Genomic DNA, 16,359 nt, shown 5'->3' on the forward strand with positions numbered 1-16,359 from the left:
ATTGACTCCTAATATTTAGGTCCAAGGGTTATCCAGAATAACAGTGTTTTTCAGAAAATACGATGCAACTGAATTGGTTTATGATGTGTAATTTTCCAATACTGTGAGCAACACAAAATAAATTAAATTATTATAAGGTGGAGGCAGATACCTCAGAGATAGACATGTGAAAACCTAAACTACCTGCAAGACTAGCATTACAAGTAAATGAGAAAGTATGTTGTATGAAGTGACCCTTTAATGTACTTTAGTGACGTTATATTACACATGGGGTAACAGCTAGCAAAGGGCGCAACAAGAAGGCTAACATTACCTACATGTAGCTAACGTTATATCGTTCAGAACAATATATTTAAAACTTACGTCTTCCATTGTCGCTCGTTTTGTTTATCACTGTTCAGCTTTGTATATTTGGGACGCGGTCTTAACTGTGCGGACGCTGCTGGCTGCGGTGAAACATTTTGGCGTGATGAATCCAACACACTGTTTATGCTAAAACAAACAATTTGAAAGCGCCGCCGCGAGACGCCAACCAGACGCACCTGTGTACTACGCGTGAACTCACAACGTGCGCGTTCATGATGCGTAATTGTCAAGTCAGAAGCGACGGAAGCCGGTTTGTGGATAGGTATTATTATTTTTGCTATAATAATAACAATAATAATGACAATAATAGTAATAATGATAATAATGGTAATAATGATAATAATAATACATTTAATAAAAATAATAATATTAGGGATAATAAAATGGATCACCTCTTGTAAGAAGGGGAATGTTTGTGTTCCTGTTCAGTTTGATGCACTTTTGTTCGTGTTGCATTAAACGTACGGGCGAATGTTCATGCTGGATTGGAGTGTTTGCAGAGGGAAGATGACAAATAGGGGTTATTGATCATTCAAAAAAAACTTTCCGAACTGTTGTAACAGCATGTGTTTACTCTTATCAATCATTCACAGTCGTTATTGGTCAAGACTGCAGTGGTAGAAGTCACAACACAACGGTTGTTTTTGCATTTTAATCCAAAGGACTAGCAACTCTTTTTTCAGTATGGAGACATTTATTAATTTACTTCTGACTTCATGCGCACTGCTTCTGTCTGTGAACTTTATCCCACTTGTGAATGCATACAGGAGCCCATGGACAACCGCTGACGACAGGTGAAGTATTCCTCGCTTCTGTCTCTTAAATACACTTGATAACATTTAATGTCTATGTCATGTACCATGCGTATTAGGAGAGAAACTGAGATGATAATGTACGTTTCGGGTTGCCAGTTGGGCTGGGATGAGGAGGGCCAGAGCTGTACACACACCGATACCTGTAAACAGACCGAAACCCATCAACTGTAAGCTGGGGACCTGGTCATCTTGGACACCCTGTAACTCCTGCACAGACCAAAAGGTAAGGGTGTTTTTTTCTCAAGAAATTGCATGAATTTAAAGATGTTGGATGAAAACTGTGATTACAACTTCTAAAACTAGAACTCTCTCCAAAAACATGTGGCGTTAAGACAGTTTTCTGGGTGGAAGCTCAGATCAAAACAAGATAATCAATCGGTTCGAAAGGAACAATGATTATCACGAATCAGCACTTCTGCTCCGATTAGGTCACTAAGCTTGGTTCTTGATTTTACAATGTTCCTGACATTTGAGGCTCCAAAATACTCAACTCGTTTAGTGTTTTGGGGTTCATTGTAGACACTAAATATCAAGCATACTTAAATGGAACTTAGAAATGAACATTTATTGCATTCATATGATTTTAACTGCACCACTACGAACATAACAGCATGTGACCTACTCATTGGGTGATATAAAGAGCAAGCTCATTATCAACTCTGTCTTAGGGCCGTTTCCGATACATGGAGAAGCCCTCACAGTTTGGTGGCACAGGGTGCATTGAGGCACTGTGGGAGAAGCTGGCATGTCCAACAGTAACAACACAGTGTCTGGTGACAGATTACTGTGGAGACAGCTTCACCTGCACACAAACAGGCGAGTCCCACCAACGACCGTTCACACAGCACATTCTCTTAGAGCTGAGGCTGTGTTGTCTGTGCGCCTCCAGTATACATGTAAATCTGTCTCTCTGTCTATCCAGGGCGCTGCATCAGCCAGTCCCTCCGCTGTAATGGAGAGTCGGACTGTGAGGATTCTTCTGACGAAGAGGGCTGTGAAGACGTCACCCAGAGAGACGACAAGTGTTCCACCTTACTGACGATCCCTGGTGCTGAACGCGGCACCCAGGGGTAAATACAGCTTTTAAAAGCAATGCAATTGAATTACCAGGACAGTTCAATAAGCATATATACGTCATCAACACACCATACTCACAATTTTTTTGCCTCGCAAATTGCTTTGAAACATCAGAAATATATACAAATCACACCATTATTTATTTTGATTTACATGTGTCTCATTTAATCTTCACACCTTCACTTAAATTGAATTATTTTACTTTGCCTACAGCTACAACGTCTTGACTGGAGAATTTGCGGATCAAGTACTCGACCCAAATTATTTTGGAGGAAAGTGTGACTATGTCTATAATGGTGAATGGAGGAAATTCATCTATGACGCATTCTGTGAGAACCTGCACTACAATGAAGATGAGAAGAACTACAGGAAACCTCACAACTACCATACCTTCCATTTTGTGGTATTGTCATGCTGTTACTTATGTCTTTGTTTAATTTAATAAATGGGCTGTTTAAGACATTTTGACCTGATTTGACCTGTTACAGGCTCAAGCTACGTCAGAGGGCTCACAGGAATACTTTGAAGATATGGTGAGCATGCTGGAAGCCAGGAAAACGATGCGTTCTTCCAGTGCCGGTGTCTCACTTCAAATCTATTATGTGGAAGTGGGACTGAAAACAAGTGCTGAATCCATGTTTCTCAACAACCTAACGCAACATAAAAGCCAGGTATGATTTATTGATCCAAACAACTGAACCATCCTACTACATGATAACAAATGCAATTTGTATTGCGTAAATATATAATTATACATTTTTCAGAGGTTAGTGTTGTTTTTTAAAGCAATTGTTTGGCATTTTGGAAAATATGCTTGTTTGCCTTCTTGCCAAGAGTTAGACAAGAAGATTGAAATCACTCTCATGATGATTGCTGTATAAGCTACAGGCAGCAGCTGGTTAGCTTAGCTTACCATAAAGACTAAACAGAGGGAAACAGCAAGGCTCAGTCCAAAGGTAACAAAATCTGCCTACCAGCACCTTTTTTTGAACAGACTAAACCAACCAGATATATTTTACTCGGTTAGGAAACCGAGATGGATTGTTTTGTAATTACAACTCCTGGATCCATCTCGTAATGCCATGGGACTCAAAACTATTTTTTTCCCATCGACTTATGGGACGCATAGAAAGCGTCCCATTTTAACTTCCTTGCCCTTATTCAAATCAATAGGGTCTAAAAGTTACAAAATCCACTAATAGCTGAATCCAGAGTTCTTTCCCTGTGTATAACATACTGTAATTCATATGAGCGAGCCGAGACGAGCAGTTGGGAGGCCGGGTTAAAGGAAACGCTAGTGCGCCTACTTTGTGGGCCCCGTGGATGAGGAAGATCCTGATCAATTTAAATTGGCATTTGAGCCATTTTGGCTTCATGCGCCACTGAGCAACAGTCATAGGAAAGAAACGGGGCCCAACCTCCAACACTGTATCCAGTTCTCTTTATGCATCCATGGTTTCCCTCGTTTTCAGGCTTTATGCTAACCTAAGCTATCAGTCTCCGAACTTAGCTTAATATTAAACAGTGATATGAGGGTGAGCAAATATGTGTATTACCCACAGTTATGAACTCCTTTAAACAATGTTTATGTTTGGGTGTCTGTGGCCAAAAGAAAGGACATTATTTGGGGTATATGTAACAGTTTTATTCAAGTTTGACGAAAGTATTTTTATTATTATTATTTCTACTTCTGAGGGAAAAAAAGCCTTGCCTTTTTGTCTTCAGGACCTCGGCTTCATCAGGCTCTGGTCCAAAGTGCAAACAGCCCGCTTCAAAATGAGAAGTAATAAGTTGATGCTTCATGAAGATTTCTACGTTTCACTCATGGAGCTGCCGGAGCAGTATGATTTTGGGGCATACTCCCGCTTCTTCAACACATTTGGCACCGACTATGTCACAGAGGGAACGATGGGAGGAACCCTTGAATATGTTGTGGTTGTCAACAAAACGGCTATGGCAGAATCAAGTACTGTGGGCTTTCCAGTTTGTCGATCAATGTCATCTGATAGGAAATGTAATGTCAGGTAACCTTTGCCCACTTCTCTTCCATAACTCTCACAGAGATGGATGCTAAACAAGCTGGTAGATGCTTTGGTGCATCTATTGGTTTGAGCTATCCCCTCTCCAGCGTTGTACAAGTAGGACTCAAAGTGGAGGGGAACCTTTGCAATAAGGACGGATCATTTCGTCAAAGTGAGACATCAAAATCTATTGAGTACTGAATTTAAGTGTATTAGCTTCATTTGTCTTTGATCCATTCAGCTGAAAAGTGAAGGATTGTTGCAGTCACGTGTTATCAGAGCTTGTAATTGTTTTTTCTTTTGAAATGTAGCCAAGAACTCTCATTCAGCTGTGATTGAGGACATCGTTACTCTAGTGAAGGGGGGAGTCACACACAGCAGCGGTGGCCTGTTGGTTATCAGGAGCCCCGACACCTACAGGGACTGGGGAGCGTCCCTCAAATACAACCCAACACTCATCGAATATGAGGTGACTTGTTGGAAAATAGTTTGACGCAACATCCTCTTCATAAAAAAACAAAACACAAGTTGATATTTATATTCTCGATTTATGACCTCGCAGTGCTTTTGTGCATTTGCTGGTGTGGTATTAACTTGTTTCCCTCTTCATGTCTCTGTCCTATACCTCCCTTGTGACAAAGACCATGCCAATTCATGAGCTAGTGCGCCTCAGCACAGCAGCTGACCATGTAGGTGCAAGACTGGCCAACTTGGAGAGGGGCTGGGATGAGTATCAGCAGCAGTTCGACTCCTGTCGCTGCGCCCCCTGCAAGCACAACGGCATCCCTGTCCTAAAGGGGACTTCCTGTAATTGCATCTGTAAGTCAGGCTACCAGGGAGAGGCCTGTGAAGAGACTCTCCGAAGAGGTGAGACTTTTGTCATGAGTGAAGGCAGCGGAGGTGAACACATTCAATTTGCCGGGATAAAGCTCTTTCTTCCTGTTTCAAGTCTTTGTGCTAAGCTAAGCTAACCATCCCCTGTCTTAAGGCCCAAATCTGTTTTTCAAGAATGATCTTTGGAGTAATTCATGACGTTGCAGGCGGTCTAATGCATCCGGCTTTTGTTTTGTGAAGTAACAAATTACAGCTTTGTGCGAAATGTAGTGGCGTAAAAAGTCAAATGCATTCTTCCGGAATGCCATGGCTAATAAAAAAACTGTCACACACAAGGCAGGTAAAGCACCAGTTCCTCAAAATGATACTTCAAACATTTGGCTCAGCTCACCAATAAGAACCGGCTCTTTCTGCTCCCAAACGGCTCTCTAATAAGCAATTTTGGCTTTTATAATTCAGTTAAATATGTGTGCACATAAATAACTCAATGTATTATACTACACCTTAATTATAAATAATTTTACATTATGTTCAGTATAAAAATCCACAAAAATGAACGTTCAGCCCGTTTTACTTGTTTGTCAGAGGATGTGATTGCGTAATGGAAGTGCACAGATACATATGCTGTTTCTAAATATACATAATACTGTATATATACACGTTTGTTGAACTCAGCTTAAAACCCCCTTCATTTTTCCTGGATAGATGCCAAGACAGATGGGTCATGGTCCTGCTGGGGCAGCTGGTCATCCTGTGCATCAGGGAGGAAGACTCGGACAAGAACCTGTGATAATCCTGCACCTGATGGCGGTGGAACACCCTGCTTGGGCTCCACCTCTCAGATTCGACGCTGTTAAAGTCACTCCGGTTCCAGGGTGAAAATGCTGTTGACTAAAAACTGCTCTTCCACAATCCTTTACTGTCTGACGTCAAAATAAAATGAATGCCTTCATCAGGACACACAACACACTGTATAGCAAGGTTGTAATAAATGTGTGATGCAGACTTTACTAAAGAGTGTGTTTTTCTGTCTGAAGAGTAAAACTGTATGAGATTTCCTAAATCGCCTTGAATGTGAAGGTTCAATTTGGGTTGCAGAAGCTGAATCCAGCTCAGTGCTTCAGGCAGGTCGAGTTAGGACAGACCAAACTTCTATTTTCAGGAGGGTTTTTATCAATCTTTATATCAAGGTTGACAACAGGGCTGTTGAGCAGATATTAAAATCATTCAGTAGACTCTTGCTGCAGTCCTCTGCATGCCAGGCCTCCTTCGCTGGGTGCTGGGTTGTTACACTGTCGACTCCTCGTCATTGTCCTTGCACTGCTGGATGACCATGCACCCCAGCAGTTCCAGCTGCCATCGATGGTTATATCTGTCAGAAGTGGCCTTGTCAGTTCTCATATTATTATGTCAAGATGTGTTTGTGCAATGAAAGAAAAAACATGTATTTTTAGAGTTTACCTTTCCGCCTATTAGTGATCTCACAGCCCCGTCCAAAGTAGCCAACAGGACACACACAGTCACACCTGGTGCCTGTTGAGGGAGATGAAGATATTTCATTATCACTGTCGTTACACTGTAAACATTATATTGTCTTTGGGAACCAAATATAAAAATTGTTGGTGTTACTGGCTTCCTTTGGCATCCCTTTGATGATGGGGTGAAAATAGATCAAATTAATTAAATACATTTGTCATGAACACCACATAATGATATCCTCTGAGGTATACCTCTCAAAACGGCCACTCCATTGTTGTGGCACGGAGCACATCGACACGAACTAGCCTCTGCCAGGTACTCTGAAAGCGCTCTCTTCATGTTTCTTTTCAGGGTGGCATCACCGGAGAAGTCTCTGGCGATCACCAGCTCATACAGGGGCCGTGTCTAATGAGAAACAAATGTCACCACTAAACCATCTTTGTACTCTTCAAATCGAATTCTCTTTTGATCGAGCCAACTGAAAAGACCCACAGGGGCAGAAACTTGAGCCTATTTGTATTTGGCACAGTTGCTGTTTGTTCTCCAACTTGCTATTAATCAGCCTAGCTGTACTTCCATGTTTGTAATGGTATCAACCCCGGTACCAACACTGACCAACTCTTAGTATTCTTAGTAAATGTTTTGCGTCAATAAGTCAGATCAAACTCCAGTATTATTACTGCTGCAAATTAAGATAAGAAAGATAAAGGAAGATGAAAAAGTGGTATTAATTATGTTAATGTCACAATAAATTGTGGGAGACAGGACACACATAGATAAAAGAGAATTATGAATGGGATTATAGCAGGTATTATGAATGAAAACAGAAATCGACAAGGAGAGTGAGAAAAAAAGGGAGAAGCAAAGCACGAGGAGAAACTCACTGTTTTGCGAATGAAGTCAGGGTTAAATCGCACGCCTTCGCCCCAGAGGCCCATCAGCTGCGGGGTGGGAAGCTTTTTAGACACCAAAGCAGTGATGGACTCACTACTTCCCCCCCTCACAACAGAGACAAAGTCCTCCACCATGCTGCCATGCACTGTGTCCTCTGGGGAGAGACCAAGTGACTTCAGAGTTTTAGCATCAGTGTTTGACGTTAAACAGAACATAATCTGCAGGCCATTTGGTAAAACGTGTAACCTCACCTCCTATCTCGTTCAGCACGCCGTCACAGGATCCACCATGAAACCCCACCGCCACATAAACACCGTATATGTTGCCCCCGATCTTAAGGCCTGACTGCGTACAGCGTTTATAGTCGTCCAAAGAATAATCTGGAATAAAAAAGGGAGTCAGGGAGAGGTTACTGCCTTTCAACAACATACTATAATTCAAGAAATTGAGCCATTTCACTGTAATGGTTAATTATCAACTCTTTATTTGGTGTCTGTGTTAAAGATGACAGAATATAGATGATGTCACTGCCAAACCCCACTATCTGACCATGGTAATTTGCTTTATGCATTCTTGAAACGTGCAGTCAATTTAATAAACTGAGCAATTAAACCAAACTTCATTTGACTTGGGGCCCCCGTTACTCTGGTTCGGCAGCCGCTGATATTTATTACCTGTCTTCTCGAGCTTCTCCTTGTTCAGGATGATGGTGTACTCATAGTCTCCTCCGAGGGTTGCCTCTGTGATGTAGTGGGTGCCGTAGTCCCTGAAGATCTGTCTGTATTCCCCATAAACATAAGACTGTGGCAAGGAGCGCAGGCGCTGCAGGAACTCAGGGTGAAGCATCAAATCATCGGGCTTCAACATGTACTGGGCCAACTCCAGTTCTGCTTTGGCCCTCACAAAGCTGTTCGTCTGAGAGGAGAATCAGTGGGAGGCCGGTGATGGATACTTTCACCGTTTTCAGGTTAAGAGTGCAGGTATTGTGAATAATTGTGTGTTCGTATAAATCATGAATCCATCTGTTTTGTTTTTGAGAATTAGGTTGTAAAGAGGTCAGGAGAAAAGACATCTCACCTTGCTCGAAGCGCGGCGAATCTTCTGTTCGGCCTTGGTGTATTTGGCATCATTGTAGTTAAAGCCAAATTCAGCTATGCCTGGAATGGCAAAGCCAATGGAAACAGTGGTTTGGGTTTCGCGCTCCTTTACGGTGTGATCCATGTAGTCAGAGTACGACTCAAAAGACTGCAGGGTGAACTCATACGAGCCTTTTGTCTGTAAATATATGGGAAGCAAAAAAATTCCTTTTTAGTATGTAGTAAGCAAGACCATATTAGTAAGTAATTAATTTACTGTCAACATTGAATAACAGATAAAAGAATGAGAGGAAATGCAACCAACACAAAGAAAATATGGCACCACTTTCTAATGAGGCACCCTTTATAAAGGGCTTATAGGTTTCCACTAATAGCATTTGTCAAGTTAACAACCAATTTACTAATGTTTTATAGAGCAGTTATAAACAATTAATAAGAGCAAATTGTAACTCATTAGGTTGGAGGGTGTCTTGCCTTTCTATTAATGCAGTTATACATGTTGGTAATCCATTAAAGGGGTCATATCATGCTCAGTTCAGTTCATACTTTGCATGTCTTTGTTTTGGGGGTTTCTACTAAAACGTGTTACATGCTAATGTTTAAAAAACACATTATTTTTCTCAATTTGTCCGTCTGAATATACCTGTATTCACCCTCTGTCTTAAACGTTCCGTTTTAGCGACTGTCTCCTGAAAAAGTCCAGTCTGCTCTGATTGGCTTGCAAGAAAAATCTGGTGCACCTTTGCAAAGGTATAGTTCTCTCTCGCTGTAGTTCTCTCTCCCTGTGTCACACGAAGCTGCATGTACATGCAGGAAGGGGAGCCAAATATTGTTGAATCACACGTTTTCTGATCAAGGCAGCCCACTAAAAACGGACTGGTTTGTCTTACGGCTGGTAGGCACTCCAGATACCCAATTGAATGTGCACGAGCACTGGAAAAAATAGTTTTTCATGATAAGTCACCTTCAATAATTGCTTAATAAATTGTTCATTAATTGATTTTGATCCAGTTCCTCTGCAGGATGATATGTTCCAAACCGTCAAAAAGATTTTGAACAATTTGTCAGCCAAGAAATTGTTCTTATTAATGGCTTATAATTCATTCATGAAGTTATTTTTTAAGTAAGTGATAATTAATTACTAAAGACATTAGTTACAGCACAGTTACTTCCTGACCCCTTACACAGTGTGACATATTAAAGTGGTATAGAAAAAAAATCCGAATCTTGTTTATCAACTGAAACTCATCATACACCTGCAGAGTGTACTGTTGCAAATTGTAAGGCTTCCTGAATCTGACATCCTCGATGTAGTGTGGCAAGCAGCTGCCAGCGTAGTATCTGTTATCAAGCACCACTCCCTCCAGGTTACTGTTCAAGATGTTGATTCTGAAAGATAAGTGACAGCAACAGCGTTAACGGCGAGCAGATTGATTTGAGAAGAGCAACACGTTCATGTATCTCAGTCCTTGAAAAATAATTGGGACTCACATTGCAGACTAATTGCAACGTGACTCACCCTTTGGCAAGGTTTTCAATTCCCCAATACTCCTCAGCCTCCTGCCTGCAGGGCTTGGGAACGTTCTTACAGCCAGCTTCATCTGACATGTCCCCACAGTCATCCTCCCCACTACACTGCAGAGTTCTGGGAATACAGCGACCTGAAGGAGAGGAAGGAGGTGGATGGCATTTAGTAATGGTTTCCGAAACAAGATAAAATCATTAGTTTGACATTTTGGAAATTTGCTACGAGGAGCTCGATCTGAACGCCAGATGTGAAGTTACAGCGAGCAGCCTATTAGCTTAGCTTAGCATAAAGTCTTAATTAAGAGAGAGAAGAGTATATGGGGCGTGGTTTAGGAGATACCTGTTTGGTTGCAGAGGAATCCCTCACACAAAGGAACACTGTTACAGGTGTAGCGGGCTGAAACGTCACAGGCCTCCTCCTCCCTGTCATGAAAATTGCACGGCTGTCCTCCAAACTGGGATGGCAGGTCCAGTTTAGCGTGGCGATACTGGACGGTTGAGGGAGATAAACACATAAACGGTCAGAGAAACACAGAGGAAGGCTCGCCGCTACCCAATAAAGGTGGTGGAAATTGCTCCAGGGAACTATAACAGCCGAAATCCCATTAGAGGGCTGTTTTCACTTTGTCATGTCAAGGTTATTAATCCCCCCTCCTTGTAAAGTGGATGAGATAGAGCACTGAAGTACATCAGCTGAGACCTTTGCCAGCAGAGGAGCTCACAGAAAAACAGCACTCAAGGGTCAACATGTGGAATGCCTCAGTCTGCAGAATTCAATCCCAGCTTGCTGTATCAAAATCGTATCTCATTTATGATAACATCAATGAGTAACAATGGGCTGGATCAATTTATCTGGCCAGAAGTGCAGGGGCATATTAGACATATATTTAGCTCAATGCAGTCCATAAAACCGGTACTTTTCTTCTCTTTGTTTTGATTTATTTGCTTGATTGTTAAGTTAAGGTTAACAATTAAAGGAAAAGTGTGACATTTTGGGAAATACATTTATTTGCCTTACTGCCAAGAGTTAGAGGATAAGATTGCTAACACTCTACTGCGCTAAAGCTAGCAGCAGCCGGCTATCTTAGCTTAGCACTAAGAATTGGAAATAAGGTAAACAGCTAGTGTGGCTCTGTAAGGTAACAAAATCCACATAACAGCTACTGATTATTAGTCAGGATCAGCTGCTAAGCAATGGACAGAGACTCCAGGAAGCTACTTTACCCGAACAATAAATGATGCGACCCGCATATCCCATAAAATGGTGTTTTCGTATATTTACACTTTGGGATTGTTTAAAACAAACAAGATAAAACATGTTAATAAATGTGTTGGTAGACACATTTTGTTACTTTTGGGCAGAGCCAGATCCTTTCTCCCTCTCTCTATGCTAAGCTAAATTAGCTAGCTGCAGGCTGATCAGCTGACTCGTAACATCATCATCATATTCATGCAGGTGTACACTTCTCGCTATCACTCAGCTGATAAGCTCACGCTCACACTGTTTGCTTCATGGCATTTTTGGTAATACTAAATTAAAGCTGGGGTATGCAACTTTGGAGATACCATCAAGAGAAAGCTACATTTTATTCTATCTGCTGGAGGCCGAGGAGGATATGAGCGAGCGTCGGGGAGGGGAGCCAGCGGTATCTAACTGCCTCATGTCTCATTCTCATGTAAGAAAGCACAAAACATTACCATAATGAATAAAAAACAACAATGCTCACAGCTGTGAAGCTAGCAGCTCGTGGAGTGTGAGCAGGCAAGGTAGGTAGGGAGGCGAAATGATTGGACAGGCTTATTAAAGTCCTGCGACAACAACAGATACTGTTTTCTTTCATTTTGATTCATTTGATTTATTGATTGCTGTTGGGATGTCATAATAAATTGCCTACCTCAGCTTTAACTTAGAGTTAGTGTTCATATAGCCTATGCGTTAAAGACAGAGCTAAACCTTTTCTGACAAATCTAACTGTATCAGAATTTGCTCTCAAAGAGAAGAAGTCTGACTGCATTTGTAATTTAAACATGTTAAATGAGTGATTTTATTCTATCTTGATAACAGATTATTGTGGTGTCCTGATGGGCCAACTAATGCATGTGCTGTAGCTGTAATGTTCTCCAGGGCCCCCGATCACCTGTCCGGTGTCATCATACTTACTCTTTTTTTCTGACAGGTGTCACAGCGTGACCACGAGCTCCACTCTGATACAACACAGTCCACCGGATGAACTACCACCTGATCGCCCACTGACCGGGATTCACGAACACTGGGCTCGTCATTGTTCGCTGTTGTGACGGCAACTTTACTGTGACATGTCGATGAAAATCAAAGCAAAACAAAGTGACATTTATTTACTGAAAGGTACTTTTAACGGCTTTGGAGGATGTTTTATTTCTCAAAAACAAATGTAGGATTGGCTTCTGATAGAAGTACATATACGCAGAAATAAGACTTAGATTTAGAGACTTAGTGCGGACTTCGAAGTGAATCACATCACTTTTAATCTCACACTGAAAAACTTCATTTAAACTATGTTGGAGGATAAAAATCAACATGTTTTTGACAGCAATTAGGTTATATGAACTTCAATGGAAATTAACATTAAAATAAAGGCGACCTATTACTAAACAGACAAATAAAACTCCTACCTTAGTAGCACCAAAGTAACAAAGAGTAGACAGCACTGCAAACTGAGTGCACTCATCCGTATCACCACAGGAAGCATGGTTGTGTGTTATGCCTGACCGTGAACGAGGAGACGACACCGTTCAGCTCTCTAAGTCAACACACAGCGATCAATACTGGCCTGCACATGAACTCAGCGCTGCTGCAGAGGTGGAGCTGAATACACAAGACTGCAGGCCTCGGTGCCACTAAACAAGGTGTTGTGGGGTTCGGTCTTGTGTCAGTAATGAACGTATGCCGTCAGCTTTATAGTGAAGCAGGTTTGGATCTATAGGCACGCTTAATCCAGGAGCTCTGCGTATTCGCAGTCATCTTAAACTTTATTGGTTACAATCCGTAGGAATGGGAAGAATTTGAAAAGACAAGAACATATTTTGGTTTAATAACATATAAAAGTGGAGGGAAATGACAGCTTTGTAATAAAGTTAATTCCTGTTACAGAGTAAAGTTAATTCCTGTTACAGAGTTGAACCATTTGAGTCATGTTTGTGTACTTTTGAACCTTCAAACTTTGTTTACCTTCACGGATTTTGGATTTTACAGAATGACACAATCAATTGGCTCCACTGACGTTTACTGACTCTGTGAAAAGCAACATGATACTAAGTAACTGGTGCACATACTGCTACCAATGAAATTACTCATAATATACTTATAACAAACAATTAAGGCTTGTTGTTCTTGCAGTGTGTGCTGTGATTAGTAGATCTATGATTGTAAGGACAGCAGTGGTAGAAAGTAAGTACACTGAACTACTCGTACTTCCTACTATATGACCTTTATTTGACAGCTGGTTTTACTTACACACAAAAATGTGATAAGCTTGTAAAATACAAGCTTATTGCTTAATATGAAACCAAAAGGCTCTCATCCTTACAAAAAGCAGATGTGTGTGAGTTTTAAGCAGTTCCCCCCTAAACGTCTCAGATGATTTCATTAAAATAACTGTTGGAGGCAAAAACAGGTCAAATGTTCCAATATTTCACAACAAAAGCAACTTATTACTAATATGTGCAGCAACACTTTATATTAATTTTACTTTCCACCACATTAGTCATCTAATGACCCCTCAGATTAATCTTGTGACTCTTTGCAGGGGGCCCAAACCCTTCGGTTGGCAATGACTGAATATACCGAACTGTATGAAGCATTCAAATCTAGCTTCACTTTGAGCAGCTACAGTAGAATACTGCTTACACACTGATGCATACATGTAGTAAAATAAAGATGAGCACTTGTACTTTTAAAACTTTAAGTGCATTTTGCTTTGAATACTTCTGTAATTTTACTTAATGACAATTTTCAATGCCATTGTGTGACTGAGCAATACAATCATTACAAAAAGAGGAAGAATTGATTGTACTAATAAATCACATTTACCTGATGGCAGTGATTGGCTGCATGGAGCATGACTGCAGCATTAGTTTGAGAAGAGCAACCTCTGTTGGCTGCAGTTGTGACCTTTACAGGAGGTTCATTATTAGAACGACGGCATCGGTTTAAAGAAAGAAAACCAAGAAGGAAAGTGGGAATCACATGATATTTTATTTGTGACTGAACAGTGGCATGGGTACAGTGTATGGGGAAGTCATAGACGTACAAAAGTCCTTTTTTCTCTTTTTCATGACAACTCTTAATTCCATAAATAAAATTTACAAAATATTTTGGACTATTTCTCATTTTTCTTACACAAGCAGGGATACAGTTACCATTTGTTATTGTAAGACTAGCGGATAATAGTGATATCTCTATTGTTCATATGATATAAAGTTGCCTTTCTTTTTGACCATTTAGATTCAGTGGAGCAGACCTACAATACGCCCAAGTGCTTAGTTACAACAATGACCTGTTGACTGTATACAAATGACCTGACAAGAACAGTGACTGGACAACAAAAATAAACCTGATAAGGCATAGAAATGCACTCTACTGTCTCCGAGCTCATGGTTCTTAAGCCAGTGTGAGTTTATTCTGCTTATTTATTGAAGAAACAAAACAGAGATATGAATCAAAGAGGCAAATTGTAAACAATGCGACCTCAGCTGGAGATGTAGAATATCTAAAAACAAAGAGATGCAGGAAAATCTGCCTCCATATTTACGAAATAGAAAAACCTGAAACCTTGAAGGAGCAGTAGGATTTTTTTGATATCTTTCAACCCCTTCATTTCTTTCAAGCTCAAAATGAGTGAGACTATTTCGAATGACCATGTAACACAGATTCACAGTTCATACCTCAAAAACCGAACAGAAACAAAGATATGTCCGGAAATTAAAAATAAATGGCTGCAAAAGCGTAAACAAACATCCAGACGTCAAAAAATGGAGGTGCTGGTAGGGCATTGCTTGAGAAACACAGGTAGTTGGCATCCAAGAGGCAGAGAGCTATCTGATGGCACAGAGGCTCGGGTATAGGGGACCGGGCAGATTCTTATTTACAAAATAGATGTTTGGCAAAGTTTACACATTGATGCCTCAAAGTCATTTCGACTCGGCGTCATCAACTAAGAATTCACAGCTTATAAAATAAGAAAAAGAAATCAAAACTTTTTTTTTCTAAATTTGTCTCGGTTCTAGAAGGAAGCTGCAGAGAACAGTTTGGCTCACAGCTGAGTCCGCTGAATCCACATTAAGTCTGTTCATGCAAATGGACGAATCGGCGGAGCAACACTATGAGAACATTTGGCAAATCCATCTGCTGTGCACAGTCTCTGCTGGTGGCGGCTGACAAACTAAGGTCAACCACATACAGTAGCACGCTGCTCCTCTGAAAAGGTTCCCAAAAAAGAATTAGCATCCTCAGTGTCACCACGGCCGTTGAATGTATCCTCACAGGTATAAACTCATTAATCCGTCACAGGAGGGTGCAGTCGCCTCCTGCCGTAGGTTTTCGGTCAAAGATCAAAGGTCACTTCCTGGTTGGACGGTTTTTTGATTGGCCGATAAAGCCAAAGTCTGGTTGTCATGCTGAGGAGTACAGTAGAGTATGTGGCCTCTAGAGGAAAGCAGATCCTAGGATAGCCAGCTTATTACAGAACTGCCAAAGTATCCTTTAAAGGTTGCAAAAACAGAACACATCTGTGTAATCCAGCTGTGGGAGACGCTGCTGTTCACGGTCACTCATCCTTCTCTTCATCTCTTTCTCGTGAGCTTCTGTCTTGGCCTTGAGCGCTTCCGTCCCCTAGAAGACAAACCAATTGACCAAATCACGAAGCTGCAATTCTGCAGTTACAACTATGACCACCAGGGGGCAACTTTGTGCCTTCCTTGTCTTTCGTTTGCTTGACACATACAGTAGAGCAGTGATTTTCAACCGGTGTGCCGCGGCACACTAGTGTGCCGCGAGAGATCGTCAGGTGTGCCGTGGGAAATTTTCTAATATCACCTAATTAACCATTGTCGGGTGTCTGTGCTGTAATAAAGTGTCGCAGATAATGTAATACTCTTCTATGGCAGTGGGTGGCAGCAGAGGGATTTAAATACCTGTAAAGACAATAGAGTTAGTGCTGCGCGACACGTGACAGTGACAGTTTGGGATCAAAGCAAGACGAGCAAGTGACA

The 16,359-nt window shown here is 41.2% G+C and overlaps 2 protein-coding genes across 2 annotated transcripts; one reads left to right on the plus strand and one right to left on the minus strand.

The window, feature by feature from the left end:
* Positions 1 to 1,287: 1,287 nt before the first annotated feature.
* On the plus strand, positions 1,288 to 5,970 carry c8a (complement component 8, alpha polypeptide; the record flags this gene model as incomplete). The annotated part of the gene is made up of 10 exons (XM_079285853.1): positions 1,288 to 1,404; positions 1,850 to 1,997; positions 2,104 to 2,251; positions 2,472 to 2,661; positions 2,747 to 2,929; positions 3,984 to 4,224; positions 4,320 to 4,451; positions 4,591 to 4,748; positions 4,921 to 5,146; positions 5,819 to 5,970. The coding sequence occupies 10 exons, from the start codon at positions 1,288 to 1,290 to the stop codon at positions 5,968 to 5,970; spliced, it is 1,695 nt and encodes a 564-aa protein (XP_079141979.1).
* A 366-nt stretch (positions 5,971 to 6,336) lies between these two features.
* c8b (complement component 8, beta polypeptide) lies at positions 6,337 to 14,202 on the minus strand (the record flags this gene model as incomplete). Its single annotated transcript, XM_079285854.1, has 12 exons — positions 6,337 to 6,485; positions 6,575 to 6,646; positions 6,844 to 6,997; positions 7,477 to 7,640; positions 7,738 to 7,866; positions 8,161 to 8,401; positions 8,564 to 8,761; positions 9,840 to 9,972; positions 10,103 to 10,244; positions 10,451 to 10,598; positions 12,272 to 12,419; positions 14,180 to 14,202. The coding sequence occupies 12 exons, from the start codon at positions 14,200 to 14,202 to the stop codon at positions 6,337 to 6,339; spliced, it is 1,701 nt and encodes a 566-aa protein (XP_079141980.1).
* Between the last annotated feature and the right edge of the window lie 2,157 nt (positions 14,203 to 16,359).

Source organism: Melanostigma gelatinosum (assembly GCF_949748355.1).
Source record: "Melanostigma gelatinosum genome assembly, chromosome: 15".
NCBI classification, from domain to species: Eukaryota; Metazoa; Chordata; class Actinopteri; order Perciformes; family Zoarcidae; genus Melanostigma; species Melanostigma gelatinosum.